This window comes from Pseudorasbora parva, chromosome 3 (genome assembly GCF_024679245.1).
Source record: "Pseudorasbora parva isolate DD20220531a chromosome 3, ASM2467924v1, whole genome shotgun sequence".
In the NCBI taxonomy this organism is placed as follows: domain Eukaryota; kingdom Metazoa; phylum Chordata; class Actinopteri; order Cypriniformes; family Gobionidae; genus Pseudorasbora; species Pseudorasbora parva.
Genome location: NC_090174.1, coordinates 45907419 through 45924070, shown reverse-complemented (window position 1 = coordinate 45924070; position 16652 = coordinate 45907419). Strand labels below are relative to the sequence as shown.

At 41.3% G+C, this 16652-nt stretch overlaps 2 protein-coding genes across 2 annotated transcripts; one reads left to right on the top strand and one right to left on the bottom strand.

Moving 5' to 3' along the window:
• Nucleotides 1-86: 86 nt before the first annotated feature.
• On the bottom strand, nucleotides 87-5219 carry uprt (uracil phosphoribosyltransferase (FUR1) homolog (S. cerevisiae)). Its single transcript, XM_067439167.1, has 7 exons — nucleotides 4794-5219; nucleotides 4509-4551; nucleotides 4163-4232; nucleotides 3980-4042; nucleotides 3701-3862; nucleotides 1724-1822; nucleotides 87-396 (listed from the first exon to the last, which is right to left on the bottom strand). The coding sequence occupies exons 1-7, from the start codon at nucleotides 5042-5044 to the stop codon at nucleotides 290-292; spliced, it is 795 nt and encodes a 264-aa protein (XP_067295268.1). The 5' UTR covers nucleotides 5045-5219; the 3' UTR covers nucleotides 87-289.
• Nucleotides 5220-6132: 913 nt separating this feature from the next.
• nexmifa (neurite extension and migration factor a) lies at nucleotides 6133-16291 on the top strand. The gene is made up of 3 exons (XM_067439158.1): nucleotides 6133-6664; nucleotides 9366-9487; nucleotides 9629-16291. The coding sequence occupies exons 2-3, from the start codon at nucleotides 9415-9417 to the stop codon at nucleotides 13210-13212; spliced, it is 3657 nt and encodes a 1218-aa protein (XP_067295259.1). The 5' UTR covers nucleotides 6133-6664; nucleotides 9366-9414; the 3' UTR covers nucleotides 13213-16291.
• Nucleotides 16292-16652: the final 361 nt, after the last annotated feature.

The following is a 16652-nucleotide window of genomic DNA, read 5'->3' as shown; positions in this document are numbered from 1 at the left end:
AACAGATTTTATGAAAAAATAAAGACAATTTGTTTAATACAAAATATTTTTATTTGTAATTTTCTTTTTGCATCATTCTAGAATGTTCAAAAACAGCCTGAAACACAGTTTGTTTTAATCCTGGTGGTATAATATATAAGGACAAGATCACATTAAACATTGATAAATACATAACCAATAAAAATACAGAGGCCAGCCCTGATCAACCAATCTCACACTCAAGACGCTTGCTGTGGGCTGGTCAGGCTTCAGCTGAATCCAAGTCAACTTGTGCGCAATTGGTGGTTTGTCAGTCTGTGCCGAAATACCTCTGGCCAAAATGTGTTGGAGCGACAGCGTGAACTTCAGTTGTCAGTATAGTGATGTCAGGAAACTCCTGAACAATGGACCGTGCACCTGCACACATACACACAACATTATGGAGGTGCAGTGTGCACTATTTAAAAATGGACTTACATACTTCTTGAGCACCAAATCAGCATATTAGAATGATTTCTTAAGGATCATGTGACACAAATTTGAGAAAAAAATACATTAAAATAGAAAAGTTATTTTAAATTTTAATGATATTTCACAATATTGTAGTTAATTTATTTTTGATCAAATATATGCAGCCTTGGTGAGCATAGGAGTCATTTCAAATTAATCCTACTGACTCAGAACCTTAAAATAGTAGCGAATATAATTTATACATCAAATTTATTATAAATGACGTGGTATGTTTACATGACACCATTTTCAACCGAAAAAAAAGTGTTTTGGCTGGTGTTTTACACGACAATGGAGTTTTTGGGCCTGAAAACGAAAGCTTTTGAAAATGATGTCTTTAACATTTCCATGTAAACAACAAAAACGTGAATTTGTGAAAACGTGCATCATGTGCATGTGTATTAAGCATACACTGTAAAAAAATATGGTCATGGTATCAGTGACGTCACCCATAGAATTCTGAAGAGCAGTTTTGAAGCGTAAAGTTGAGACGAGCTGGCCGTTTCCATCTTAGCAACGCTAATAAATAACTCCTAACTGACATTGGGCAAAGGGGAGGTGGAGCTGAGGCTGACGTGATGACTAATAGACAGCAGACAAACAATCCACCTGTCACTCAAAGTGGACACGCATTTAATTATGCAGAAATTTAAGGCTTTATATAATGTCAACAAATGAGTTATTAAAAAATTCACCCCCCTCACCGTTGTCATGAAGGGCAAATTGGCCATATGGACTAAAACCACAATTTGTACCAGGCTGTAAACATGTTTTTTTTCTGCTATAAAGTTGGGCATTTTAACATGGGGCTCATGAGATTCTGCTCCCTTCTGGAGCCTGTCCCCCTAGCGGCCAGTCGATGAATTACAGTTTAAGTTACTTCCGTATTAGCTTCAACCAAAACTGGGCGTTTCCTGACAAAGAAATCGCCACCTACTGACCAGGTATGCATCATACATCCCTTTTAGTCATTTTCGTAGATCCATGTAAAAGGGGATCATTTTGATTATCGGTTTTTAATCCATTGTTTTCGTGTAAACATATCCCAAATATATTCCAAATGTACAGCTAAGTTGTATATACAGCTAAATGTTCCTTATCCATTTGTTACCAAGAGGGCTATTAACATGTACTATGAAGATAGATAAAATAATACAGAGATTACTCATGATATGGATTCATAAATGAGAATACAAATTAAGTCTTCGCTGTTCACTCTGTGTTTGTGTCTTACCATGTGGAGTGGAGAATAGACTCAGTAGTATGATATGTTTGGCCTGCAGGCCGTGTTCATTTAGCACCCGCACAGCTTCTATCACAGTGTTGCCTGTACCTGAACACATACACACAACAATCAATTGACTCAGTAAATGCCATATTTGGCCATGTTTAAATCCAGAATTCCCCTCAAATTAGTGCAGAACATGCAAAAATTGCACAAAATCAGCCAGCTTAAAGAGGTGATGAATTGAGACATCAACTTTCCCTTGAGCTTTTGATTTATAAAAGGTAATGGTAATATGAGATTATCCTGTAAATTTCAGAGCTGAAAACTTCCTTTTTAGTCAAAGAAAAGCTTTTATAGACACCAGGCTCAGCAAACGATTCTATGCTTCATTCTTACACACCGGATCACTAGCCAGCCGCAATAAACGTGGAAGAAGATAGCAAGATATTGTGGAAGAACACAGTCACTGCATAAGCTTCATTCGGATCCTAATATTAGGAATGTGTGATACTTCATTTATGTTTATTGAAGTTCCAGCTCACATGGGGAAGAACGTTTGTGGTGCTTCATTTCACTGCGGAATGCCGGAATCGTTTGTAAACAAGCATCAAGTGCTGGCTTTGCAGAAACAATGTTGTGCCTTCTATATTGGATTTGACAGGAATGGTGCAACAAACTTACGTGAGTAAAACATCTTTTGTATATGTAGGCCTAATAGTAGTCCTGGGCGCGCATGTGTGTGTGTTCGCGCTTATATGGACCGATCGTGTGGGCCATGTAAATACAGAAATAATATCGCGAGTGGATGAGAAATAAATAATTGTGTTTGTTTGATAAAGACGTTTACAAGCCCTGTGGTCGAGAGAATCATTGCAGTTGCCGCTTTCAAAACAATCTCTCCGTCATGTGAACTGAACTGACAGGGGCATAGATATGACAGTGGAGCTTGAGCTCATTAAATATGCAAATCTTCTCCAATCCTAGCCGTGGGTGTTTACTTCCAAGTCTCCAGTACGGCAGGCCATCAAAACCCAGCGTTCAGAAGACAGCCTCAAAACCAGTGTAGAAAATAGCCTATTACTTATTAGTTATGATGTTTTTGAATGAAAAAAAAACACAAATGTCATTAGTTGACCTCGGACAACAGTATAAAAAAATAAAAGCCAATTCATGCCACCTTTAAAGGAGTAGTTAACTTTCAAATAAAAATTATCCCATGATATACACACCCTCAAGCCATCCTAGGTGTAAACGACTTTCTATTTGCGATTAAAACATTCAGAGTTATATAAATAAATATAAGCTATAATGGCAGTGTCGGGCAGCTTCTGCCAGACTGCTTTCCGTATTAAACTTACACAGAAAGAAGTTTTCCCATTGTTTCCCTTCAGGTGGCCTTTATTAACACCTCAGAGCTGTATGGAGTACGTTTATGACAATTGGATGCTTTTTTGAGCTTTAAACTCTATGGACCCATCACTGCCATTATAAAGCTTGGAAGAATCAGGATATTTATTAATATAACTCCGATTATGGTCCTCAGAAGAATAAAAAGTCATATACACTTAGGATGGTGTGAGGGCGAGTAAATCTTGGGGTAACCACTCCTTTAATGCCTTGTTATGGGCCTTTCACACCAAACGCGGCAACGGCACCGCTGCACTAAGAAATCCATTCATTTCAATGGCTTGCGCCACGAAGGATGGTTTGTTGCTGCGCCGACCAAAGCGCACGCGCAGCGGAGCGCACCCTTGACATTCTTCTGACGATTCTTCCTCGCTCACTTCTTAGCACGGAGGTAGATTTGCTCCTGAACGAATATAGAAATAGAACTCCAGCTAAAAGTTTTAAAAACGATGCCTACTTTGCTCTGGCCAGCCAAACGCATATCGCGTTGTATCTGAAATGCTACGCTAAACCCTGCGGCAAGCGCAGCACATTCCGCGTTGGTGTGAAAGGCCCATTATAAGGTGAATTACTTACTGAGAATAGGGTACATGAGCAGAACTTTCCGTCTGCTGATGTCAGGAGGAAATTTTGCATAGTAAACTTTGGCCTTTTGTGTCTCCTCATCACTCTGGATCAGAATCTTCCCAATACGGATTGATCTGCAGCAATCTCTTAGGCCTTGCTCCATGGCCTCACCTGCTCACAATAACACGTGTTTTGAAGTATATAATTCACGCACGCTAAATAAGGCTGTTTTTTTTCTCCATCCATCATGGCTGTGTGTATGAATTTGTGTGAAAGAAAGAGACTCACCACTTCTCATGATGCTAACACCACAGTTCCCCTTTTCAAACTTCACGCCCTCATATTTATGACCTGCATAAGAAGTACAGAACAAAACTTTGGATTTGGACAATTCAACAGCTGATAGCAACAATGTCATGTTCATACGCCAAAAGATTACAGTAAGCTTAATCACCATGGTAACAGGCTCACCTGTTGGTGTGGTTACAGTGCATTCACTGTATGGAAGCTGATTGAGACCCTCTTCCACCACTAATCTTATCTGAGAGCAAAACAACCAGAATCAAATTGAAGGGTTAGCAAACCAAACAGAATATAGTCGACTTTACAATTGTATATTTGATTCTCAAGTTGATTCTTTAATAATAAAGTCAAATATAAAAAAAGCAATCAAGGAATGTGAAACCTAATCAACCAACCATACATTGCAACATTTCTTTTCATTTGCAAGAGTAACAGCTGTTTTAAAACCGTTAGTAGGATACATTGGCATTTTAACACAAGACCACAATCCTTTAACATTTTTGGTGAAGCTTACCAATCTATCAGCACAGAACACAAAATCACCTCTACTGGTAGTTCTGGGTGACAGAAAAAGAAAGAGACAGGAAAAGTCTCGGTGACAAACCAGAAATATATAATACATGATGACATTGTATTTAGTTATTTGCATTAGTTTATTCCAAGGACATTTTATATTCTGATAAGTTACATGTTTATGTTCTTGTGTACATGCAATGACATCCAGATATGGCCTAGCAGGACACGCAATGACAACGTGCACTCAATCCAAATCCGGTTAAAAGGCGGACTAGAGACTCACTTGTCCCGAATGATAGTCTGAAGTTCTCGTATTTGGTCATTTAATGGCAAGAGTTTCAGCTGAGGTCCTATTTGTCCATGGATGTCGCTCATTGTTTGGTTTTCACACGGTTCCGTGTCATCTTGACAGGTTTCAGCAGCGGCAGCGCTGCTCCGAGCGAAGCGGACGTGCTTCGCGGCGTGTTCGGGGCTTTCACTGTTATTCAGCTGCTGATTATGGCACGGCATCTTTTCGATAAGATACGTTTCCATATGACTAAACCCACAAGAAGAAACCACTACACGAAACCACCTGGTCCACTTAAATGATGACTCTTCTATTCCACGGACGATGTTTTCCGTAAAAAACTATCTCGCCATGGCTATAACTGAGCGGAGGAGACGCATGATAGACGACGCACGCTCCCGGGAAAAACAACCTGACGTCATATCCCATGTTCACCGTATTGGATAGAAACCATGCCAATCTAAATTTCATTGACGTAAGGGGCGGGACACTGCGGCCCTCATTCACGCAAAACCAAGTGATGAGCAGTGAATTGTTTATGTGGTGATTTTAATACATCATGGTTTAACAAGTGTAATTATAGGTTAAAAGATTAAAAACATATCATGAAAAGATGGTATTACAAGGCAGCAAACATATGGTAGCCTACATTCCAGTAAATATATGATAAATGTATTACATATATACATATATGTATATAACACATATACAAGATCTCGTGTTGTTGCAAGTTTACATGAGAAATTAAGATGATTTTTATTTTCAATATTTTCAACATTTTGGCTTTAAAATGTATTCGTTGATATTTATTGTGCTTTTTTTGTAAATGAAGATTATTTTTATTTTCGACATCTCCCAAATTACTCAGTAGGCAACTTTCAATTTTCAAATTCCATAGCTAACATTTATTTATCGAACATGTGTAATACTACCAGCTATAGTTTCGTTAAAAAAAGGTATTTTTTATTTTCAACTTGGTGAATTTTTCAAATGTTTTGCTTTCAAATGTCCTCGCTGATAGCCCTTTTTATTTGTTCATTCATTTCTAATAGCCTACCAGTTTCATACATGAATATTATTTTTAATTTCAATATTTCACTAATTTCCCAATATTTTTTATTTTGGATTGATGGATTGATTTTTCTACATTTTCTTACTGGTATTGACTTTCATATTTCCTTACTGGTATTCATTTATTTAAACTAAGTGCGTATGTATAATACCAGCTTGTCTGTGGGAAATAAACTTAAATCTGCAGACCCTGTTGGTGCTTGGAGCTTGTGAAGCATCAGTGCGCATGCGTGCGCCTCTGCACCTGTTCAGCAGTGCCGCGCGCTCCCGATTCCATAGCGCGCCGCCGTGCAAAATATGGGGGCGCGCTCTTTATGGCAGGTCTCAAAAGAGGGGGAGCAGCAGCGCACGAGCGCGCCGTCGTTGTCAGGGACGGACGGGGTACAGCTGGGAAAAACACATACACACGCACGCACACCCCCGTCTCCGTCACACACGCACATACGGCAAAAACAAAAGCGACTCTAAGGGAAGAACGGAACGGGAGAGAGGGAGCATGCGGCGAGGAGCAGGGGCTGCTGCAGACCTTTGTTTGTTTCCTGGAAACCCTGGAGCGCGAGGGAATAAAATGGAGTGGTAGGGGCTCCGAGGCGCGAGAGGCGCGTCCACCTGCTGCTACCGGGGAGGCAGTCCGGGCTCGCGAGAGAGGGGAAACATGGTGAGACCACTGCATTGAAGTGGGTAACAAAAAAACAAACAAAAAAAATCAACAACATATGACAGCATTCCACACGCCGAGCGATCAACCGGAGTCTTAAGAGCGGGCGGGACGTGCGGCCCGGGTGTAACGGGAGGTGAGTATGTGAGCTGTGCGTGTTTATGTGTGTGATGCGGTGAGTGGGCCAGTGTGACGCGCGTCAAACGCTGCAATGGGGAGAAATGGTGGAGCGAGTGTCAGCTGTCATGATGCGTCCATATTGCACAAGTGTGTGTGTGTGTGTGTGTGTGTGTGTGTGTGTGTGTGTGTGAGGGAGAAGAGGAGGACGAATGGCTCAGTGTCCTGCGAAAGCTATGAGTCGCAGGCCATCGTTTGAGGGGACAGAAAGCATTGGTGCTACGTGAGGCAAACAGGCACACACACACACACACACACACGCACGCACGCACGCACACACGCACACACACGCTCTCTCTTTCGCTCGTACACACCATCCCCCCTAAGCCAAGGCCACAGCTACATACGCACTCGTTCACAGACAGCAATAACACGAGCAATGGCATGTGGCGATATTCCGTATGTGCCGTTTTACGCATTTTCATTTTCCCCGCGTTTTGCTTGCGGTCGGTGCTCGCGGCTCAGCGCCTGCGACCGATGCGGCATTTGGCGATGGGAGATGCAGAATAGCAGAGCGCGTATCATAGCGCACCAGGCCTTCAATAATTAAGGGTGGACTCAAACCTGTTACGTCTCTCTGAATAATGTAAATTCTCTTGGTTATCCGAGATGTTGAAAGCGTGCTCATCTTTCAGGCTCTTGATATAATTATGTTTAGAGTATGGAGGACCCGTCGGTCACCGGATACCTGTCCTGGGAAGCTGTTATGGAAGTTTCTTTGATGCTGTCAAGCTGCACTGCACACGTACGGCTACACCAGAGCTGAAGGTCTTTTGCACAGCTACAACCACCCAAATCAATAACACACTCAATCAATCAATGAAACAATCAATCAGAATTGACTCATAGGTCTGTTTGTTTTCCACACAGTGTTTAAACCTACCTTGAGTTTAGGTAGGCGGGCAATCGGTGTGGTAATGCTTTCATTGACAGACATGGATGGATGGTTGATATTTTGGTTACCTGTCAGACAGACTGACAAAGGACAGATTGCAGCAGATCTATTGATCTCTGAAAAATCTCTCTCTCTCTCTCTCTCTCTCTCTCTCTCTCTCTCTCTCTCTCTCTCTCTCTCTCTCTCTCTCTCTCTCTCTCTCTCTCTCTCTCTCTCTCTCTCTCTCTCTCTCTCTCTCTCTCTCTCTCTCTCTCTCTCACACACACACACGTAATTCCATTGTCTGTCTCTTGGGTGGATGTTGAAGCTGAATAAATATTAATTTCGTTTTTAATAAAAGCAGTTTGCAGACAGTGCCACTGCCCTGTTCTCTGTCTGCAAAGCTGGAACGAACAAGCCCTGCCATACTGATCTCAGAACAGCCCTGGGCTTTTTCTCATACTGGCACTGGTTTGAAAGGAGCAAATCCTAGATCATTATATACAGTAGCCATTTCCAGATAAGGAAAACAGTACACGCTGAGGAATGTTTTGGTGTAAACATTGGAAATGGGTGTTTATTCTGTCAAACAAGCCTGTTGTCTAAACACAGAATGATATTCTGAAGTTAACCAGAGAATGTATATATTTATGGACCAGTGTATATTTATATAGTTAACAGTTTATTATAACAGTTTATTAAAATATTGGACGTCTTTATGATCAGAAGCATGTTTAAATGACATTTGGTAAATGCATTTCTGAATTAACTGTTATGTTTCTTGAACAATAAAACTATGTATCACAATCATGAGATTGAATAACATCTGTACCTACCCATTGCAATTTCATATGGAATTTAAAAAAAAGAAGTTTAAATGACATTTGTATTTGAAGTGTATATAGAAAAATAACACAGTTGGAGCAGAAACCACTAAAAATACACATAATGCCCACTCAACAGTTTCAAAACTCTTGTGCAATTCATAAATCTTCCATAGGTCAGTTTTGAATACTTATGTAAATTTACCTCGTGGGAACACATCAGACAGTGTACTAGAGATCAGCATTTCTCCCCAAAGCATATGCAGTGTTGTCATGTTTATTTATTTAATTTTTTAAATAAAAAGCTGCATGTCTTTTTACTTGCATATATGGCACGCTATTCTGACACATGCACTCACAGCCTGAGGCAAGAGAGAGCACTCTTTCTTTTCTCTTTCTCTGCTGTCATAAAGCTCTTTAATTTCTTTCACATCCTCGAGAGTTGTACTTCACAGTGAAGGGCAATCAGAGGACAGAATGATGTAAAACAAAACAACTTACTGTAATACTTGAGACTAAGAGTGAGAGACAGAAACACAAATAAGTACTAGAGAGAGAAGGCTGCTTTGTTACTTATAGTTGGCATGATAAATAAATACATTCTCTTTCAATTGTGGGAAAATAAACTGATTTTAAGTTTTGAACATTGAAATACTGATGTATTTTTCTGGACCTTCAGCTAACGTTCCCCTAAATAAACAACACTCATTCTTCATCATTTTAGCTGCTAATAAACTTTGAATAGTTCACCCAAAAAAATGAAATGTTCATGTTAATGTCTATTTAAATGTTTTGTTTACCAAAATACCAAAACCGGTTTATCAGTGAAATCTAGAGTTCTGCAAAGTGTGATTTTTTTTTTTTTTTTTTTTTTTTTTTTTTAAAGACTTTAATGCTGATAGATTTTAAAGATTGCATGACTTCCACTATAGCCTTTACTGTGTGTTTTTGTGTTTCTACAGGCTGAACAGTGGTAATTATGTTAGTGAGAGAGAGATTCAGTTCAGATTGATGGATGTTCTACAGGAGTCTCGATTCTCAGGGGCAGATCACAGCCCCTGCCCAAGAGATGCTAGTGAAAATGGTAGGAGTTCCCACGCACATATAAAATGCAGCATTTTACGTAAATTAGTTTCAATGAAATATGTAACATTTGTCTTTATATCATTGCATTTTCAGGAAAACTTGCATTTCACTTTTTTTTCCTTCTTTTTTTTTTTTTTAGAACCACATGACCCGTTGGCAGATGTGTCACATGATCTAAGGCGCTGTGATGACATCACTCCTGCAGTGCTTTCCCTGCCCTCACTCTGTGGCCAGAGTCAGACCTCTGAAGGTCCTCTTAGCCCAGCTGACCTGCATGATGGGTCTGTCTCCAACACCACCTCTCTATCCTCTCTCTCTTCATTCTCCTCTCTTTCATCCCTTTCATCTCTCTCTTCTGTGCCCTGTTCCAAACCTGTGACGCCTTGGTCTGTGCCACAGACCTGTGACAGGTCATCCCTCTCTAACATGGACTCCAGGGGCGGAGATTGCCTTAGCTGTCTGATCCCCAAAAATCAGACAGAACCGGAATCCTGTGAGTCCGTACTTGGCTTTGCCAGCATCAATTTGCAATGCCTTGGTCCTGCCCCCAGCACAGGTCGCTATGGTGACCAGGTTCTATCTGACCAGTTGCTCAGCGGCCCCACCCATCCAGCTGTAACCAATGAGGGGGCTGAGGAAGGGAGGTCGATGCAGGAGAGTGAATCAGATGAGGATCCTGCATCCAGGAGCATTTACGAAGGTCTTGGAGAGGAGGCACAGGACTGGAGTTGTTTAGAGACACTCATAAGTGAAAGCCGAATGGAGCTGTTGGACTTATGTTCCCGCAGTGAACTTGCAGTCAATCTGTTCTGTGAAGAAGATGTGGAGAATTACATGTTTCAAGAGGAAGAGACAGCACTCAGTACTGATGTCTGCTCACTCAAGATACGCTACGAATCCTATCAGGATGGAGTACAGGAGAGAAGTGAGTCTGCCCTTCAGGATGAATCTCAGCTAGGATTCTTTCCCAGTTTACCTTGCAGTAGAAAGGAGGGGCCAAAAGAGAAAATGGACCAATCTATTGAGATTAAGGGTGAGGATCATGTGACCCCCAATATTAGCCCAGACAGTAACTTTCTTTTTGACCTCAGTAATTCTCCAGAAGATTCTGGTGAATTCAGTGATGACAGCTCCTGCACAGGTTCCCCAGACCATGCGCTCTCCCTCCGCCATGGCCGTTTGTCCAGAGAAAACTCTAGCTCCTCCAGCCAGCTAAGCTACCGCCTTCGAGCCAAGAGGAAGGTGGCCTACCGAGAAGACTACTTGTACGATGTGGACTCTATAGAAAGTGAGAAAAACGCAGAGAAGCGAGATAAACAGCCCGCTGGGCTCAAAAAAGAGCGTGATGATGACTGGTGCCCGAAGAAGAGGCGGCGGTCAAATAGGAAGGACCCACCTGTCATTATAAAATACATAATTATTAATCGGTTTAAAGGCCAGAGGCACATGAGAGTGCGACTGGGACGAATCGACCCATCACCTGCTATGGTCTGTTTGAGTCCAAATGCTCTGCTACGCTATGAGAGACTTGCACCGTTAAAAGCATACTGGCAGGAAAAAGAAAGGGAGCTACAGGAACAGAATAGATTGACAGATGCAGATCCAACCAAACGTCTCAATGGCTGCAAAAGACCACCAAGCACTACACACAAACGCAAGCACAGGTTGGCCAGACTCAGGATCCAGCAGATCCATGCAGTACAGAATTCCCTCCCCAGCCAAACTATAGTGGTTCCTGGCATCAATCAGCCAGAGGAGACTGAATCACTGAAAAGCACAGAGGAACCAAAAGAAGGCATTACCTCCATTACATACACTGCCAGGGCTAAAAGCAGAACACAGGAGAGAGAAGAAAGAAGAAAAGCAGGTAAAACAGGGAAGCTAAAGAAGTTCAAAAGTGAAGCAAGACTTAGGTTGAAAAAGTTAAAAGAGGCGGAGACACCGGAAGTCCTTGAAGCCACTGAGATTGAGCAGTGCAGCCCATGTTTACCAGAAAACCTTAGTAACTCTTTGGATGGCAATGTCACAAATGAAGCCTCCAGTAATGACCATGAAAAATGCACTTTGACCCCAACAGCCCCAGGGACTAATGGAAATGCTGAACTTCTCCCAGGGGGATACCTGCAGACACTTCTTGAAGCCTCTGAGTCATCAAGCACTGCTAATATCACCTATTTCCATCCAGGGCTTCAGAATCCCACCCTTCAGCCAGTCCAGAGCTGTGTTCTCTCTCCTCCCTCTGAATCAGAGCTGCCCCACTCTCCTTCACCTATGAACCATGGGCCCCACCACACACATTATTCTGAGCCAAACCTTACTGAACCAAACCAGCCCATTTCATGGCCATCTCAACCATCTGCTGAACAGCTGCCCTTCTCCCCGGACATCCCAACCCAGTCGCCTATGATGCCTTCAGGCTTTCCCACACAATTGCCTGTGTTAGCAGGGGATGGCACAAATGTTGCAGGGTATGGGCAAGTTTCTCTATCGGGGTGCAGGGTGTCATATGAAGAGTCCCAACCTGAAGCAGATTATGGCTTGAGTCCGGCCGGGTCTCGGAGTGACAGTGGTGTAGGGAGACTGGTTAGCTTTAATTCCCTAGGGTCACTTTCTGCCACATCTAGCAACTACAGCTCGCTGAGCCTAAGAGAGGGAGAAAGAGAGAGGGAAGAAGAGATCAGCGAGATCAACGATGGTTTCTTGCCCCATTGCAGTCCACGGCTTATCCTGCAGCAAAGTCTAGAGGAGGTTGCTCCACTTCGAGAGTCCACTGATCTTCTGGATATCTCCAACTTTACCCCTGACAAGTTCCGTCATTCATCGCTATCTGAGATGTCCCCACCAGACACACCTAACTCTTCCCCACAGCTGCTTGGGAATTGTGGTAAAGTTGGAGAGTTCTCTGAGGCAGCAGAGGCAAATGTACAATGGAACTGTGGAGTTGTCCCACAACTAAATGAAAATGGAAACCCACACCTCCTTCAGATACAGTCTTTCAACACAGAGGAGGAAAATGTAGGGCTAAGGGATCACAAAGGTTCAACGAAAAAGGGTGGGAAAAATGGACAAGGCACGAAAAAGACTAAAACTCCAAAAACAGTAAAAGGAGAGAAAGTAAAGCTCCCACGTCAGGGTTCTCGTTCTGTTAAGAAGATCAAAGCCTTGCTAGAGGGCAAAGCAGCGAAATGTGCCGGAGGGTCAGGAAGTTGCGCTTCATCCCCCACCCCATCGCTTGGCTTGATTGGAGCTCAGGGGGAGTGGCCTCTTACCGGGGGACTGTCAAACGATGACCAACGAGAATTCCAGGAACCATCAAACATCCTGTCCAATATAGTGTCCGGCATGGCTGAGGTACAGCGTTTTATGAGGGCCTCTGTGGAACCTCTTTGGGGTCCTTGCCTGTCACCAGGTCAACATGCCCTCCAGAGCCAGACACTGAAGATTCTAGGTAGTGCTGCTGACCTTAAAAAGCGGGGTGGTTCTTCGAGCGGAGGTCGAGGGAAGAAAGGGGCTGGGCGTGGTGGTAAAGCACTGCCTAAACTTCTCCCACCAGGCTTCTTTCCTACCCTTGGATTAGACTGCCTCCCACTTCCACACCGCCCAGCCCACAAAAAAATGTACCGTCACAAAAGCAGTGCTAAGTTTGCCCGTGAGGAACTCTTAGCGGGCAAAAGGGACATTAAAGGAGTAGCATTGACCGCTTTGGTAGAGAAACGGAGGTAATATTTTCTCTCTGCAATGTGCCCCTTCTCTTTCTCCGTTCCCTTCCCTCGCACCCTGCCAAATCCTCCTCAAATCCTTTCCACATTTCAGAGCTGCATGGCACCGACTTTACCCACAATCCTTTGCCTAGCCCACTGGAAGGCAGGCACATCCTGCATGTCAGCCCTGCTAAACTACCTACTAGACTGACTGAAGTCTCACTGTCATGGCTGCACCCTACTCACCATTGCTGCTTTGTTGCATTTTTATCTGACAAAATTCAGTTGTTTTTATTTGATTTTGTTTCTTTCCAAGAAGAAAAATGCCTTGAAAGTCTTAGGATTCTCTTTTAGTATGGTGTTTATCTAAATATACATTTTTTGTCTTTTTGTTTTCCGTTGCAGCTATAACACTGTATGTGTTAAATCGGTGTCACAGCACCATGGTTTAAACCGAGCCCAGCGCCCTGCTCTGTCTCTCAGCAAATGGTTGCCTTCTGTTCAGGGGTCAAAGGTCATGTGTAGTATTCTGTGCTAAGAATCGTTTCTCCCTCGTTTCTGTGCCAACCCCTCAGAACACTGGGCTTTGACAAGCTAAAAGAAAGCATCTTCACCAAGATGTTCTGAAATATCAAGAGATTTTTTTTTCCATTATTGTCGTTTGTTTATAACTTGTGAAAAGGGGGTTCATTCATCTGTTCTCCAGTGAATCTCCTCCTGCCAGTATCAAAATGCTGTTGTACACAAACATATGCACTATTTACAAAACAAGATTATATCAAACATGTTTAAAATTAATGTGCCAAACTATGAACAATTAAATGTACAGACATTTTTATCTACATAAATATTTGCTGTTTTATAATGTGGCAGTGATTGGAGAGTGTGTGTGTGAGCTTGGGATGGGGTGGGGGAGTTGTTAATCTGAGATTCACTCCTGTTGCATCGCATCTGTACAAACAGCGAGGAGTCATCTCAACAATCAAAAGAAAAATGTTGGTTTATTTTCTGTTTTACTCTTGTGGCAAGTTCCAGATTAGAGGCATGATGTGAGAGATGCATGACAAGAGCCGAAGTGCTATAATGGCAGAGAAATTCATTGGTTGCCTTTTATTCTGATTTATTTCTTGGTGGTAAAAGATCATTGTTCGTGTATAACAAGGTAAGAAAATTATCATTCCTTCTCATAACAAGACATATAATGCATTCAAACATGTTTACTTACCCTAAATTTTCTAATTTAGATTTCAATATACATTTTTCTCTTTACCTCTAATGAATTTTACACCCTTAAAATCAGTTAAGAGCAGGACCAAATATTTTTTTGAAAGTTTTTCTAATTTGTTGCTAGTGATGTGCATGCATTTAAAAACATGATATGAATATGTGCCGTGAATGCTGATCCCCTGTATTATTACTTTCTCTGACTCGCCTGTTTTTCTTACCTGATCTCAAAACCATCGTTTTTCAATTGCTGTTGGAATGTTATTTGTTGTGTTATAAAAAGAGGGAAAGAAGCCAACTTGGTACCCCCCCCCCCCCATACTGTTTACTACATTGCTGCAGGATTGTACAACTCCCTGGATCCCCTCTTTTGTGAATATCTATTTGAAAAGAGATATTTTGACAGAGTGTGAAACACTTTTAAGTTGTTCACTGCATTGGATTAGTTTGTGAACTGTTCCTCCTATTCAATGGGTATTTGTGCAAATGCTGTTCACATTGTTGTGAATGAATTGAGGTTAAATTATTGGAGAAAATGTTGATGAACACAGGTGCAGATGATGAGTGACATTCCACTGCTGGTGGTGTGATTCAGAAGTGAGCTCCTCTGAAAACTTCTTGATTTTAGGGTGAACTAATTCGGGCCATCCTAGCCAAATCAGCCACACCAAGCAAAAAGCCAGGAAATATTAGCCGGTGAAAGTTTAAGTTTGCTGTCCATTTTTTCCCCCATGCTGAGTGAATGGAGATGTAACGCAGTTGGTTCAGGTCAGTTGGCTCAGGAAACCCAACTGAATTTACATCTCATTCCCTCAGCATCTCATCTCGCCATACAAACTCAAGCTGTTCTCAGTGGGGCCCCCTGCTGTACTGTTTTTACATAGCCCTATTGTTGCTAAACCTGCAGAACATCTGTGATGCCAGTGCAGGGTGCTCTTGTTCATATTTTGAGAACAGAGTTTTACACCAGTGAAAACTTTATAGCACACATCCCCTGCACTAACTGTTCATATTTTTAAAAAAATCTTTAACAGTGTTATTCCCCTATAAGTGCATCATGTAACGTTAAAAACAGGCATATCAAAAACTTATTTGTGCCCTATTTATGAATGTATTATATTGTCAAGTTGGAAGTATTTTTATTTTTATTTTTTGTCATGATTTATTTGACACTACATTACTTTTGCCTTTTCTCATCATCAAGGAAAAAAATAAACTGTTTCTACTGCCTGGTCTGTCTTCACCAGGTGGATTCTCAATGAACTTGATGTAGGAAAAAAATGATGACCTGTATATTTTTCATTGTGCCAATTTGTAACATATTTTCTAAGTGTATATTTTTCTTAGAAAGTGATGTGAGGTCGTTCTTACTGTGGCTTTGTTCTTTTCCCTTTTCAGCAAGTGAAAAGGTTGCTAATTGCCATGTTTTCTTTCTTTCTTTTTCTTTCTCTCTCTCTTATTTGTTTTTTGTTTGTTTGTTTTAAAACCAAAAATTGAAAATATTATAAAAATAAATAAAAAACTATTGTAAAGGAGAGAGAAGGAGAGCAAGCTGTGACTCTTTGTTGAGAGTTTTTGTAATTGGACCAATCTTGTTGTAAGAGTGTTGTGCTCTAGTAAAAAAACATATATTATTTAAAGATTAAAAAAGAAACCATGAAAACAGACAGTGGAACAATAACACTAATTTGTGATCTCATTGCTGTTTTATAGATTTTCATGTAAATTATTCTAGTATTTTGTTTTTGTTGTATCTGTCACAAAAGTTGAAATATTTGTGATCAAGCCTGTATGGTGACAAATGTAATATTGGTAACTTGCTGAGTTTTGTAATCATGTTTATGGAATAAATATTAATTAAAAAGAGCTTTTGATCACTTGTTTCGGTTGTGTCTTATTTTTATTTAAGAGTAATATCATGGTTTAACAACATTTGCCCGGTTTCAAAGCTAGTCTGCACGATTGAGCTGTTTTAGTTGAAAGAAACTTGCACTGACATAAATTAAAATATGACACTTTTATAAAAGCTTATTAAATGTCCTAATTGAACTAAGGTCTAATACTGGTTTAGGCTAAGCCCTACCTGTGAAACTGGGCCCTAATGTAGCCATTTTGTAGTTAGTTTGTGCTCATCTGGTACTAAATCCCTTTACCTCACTGTAAATCAGCTTTGATGGCAGGATTGTGTGTGTGTGTGTGTGTGTTAATTTCTAGTCTTACAAACTAGCCTACAACAGC

Excerpts from the sequence above, each read along its gene's own strand:
- uprt (XM_067439167.1), bottom strand. The coding sequence starts at position 5,044 with ATGGAAACGTATCTTATCGAAAAGATGCCGTGCCATAATCAGCAGCTG. Across the intron at positions 4,233-4,508 it reads TGTTCTGTGCTGATAGATTG|ATAAGATTAGTGGTGGAAGA; the intron begins GTAAGCTTCACC and ends TTTTGCTCTCAG. Across the intron at positions 3,863-3,979 it reads TGTTAGCATCATGAGAAGTG|GTGAGGCCATGGAGCAAGGC; the intron begins GTGAGTCTCTTT and ends TATTGTGAGCAG.
- nexmifa (XM_067439158.1), top strand. The coding sequence starts at position 9,415 with ATGGATGTTCTACAGGAGTCTCGATTCTCAGGGGCAGATCACAGCCCC. Across the intron at positions 9,488-9,628 it reads AAGAGATGCTAGTGAAAATG|AACCACATGACCCGTTGGCA; the intron begins GTAGGAGTTCCC and ends TTTTTTTTTTAG.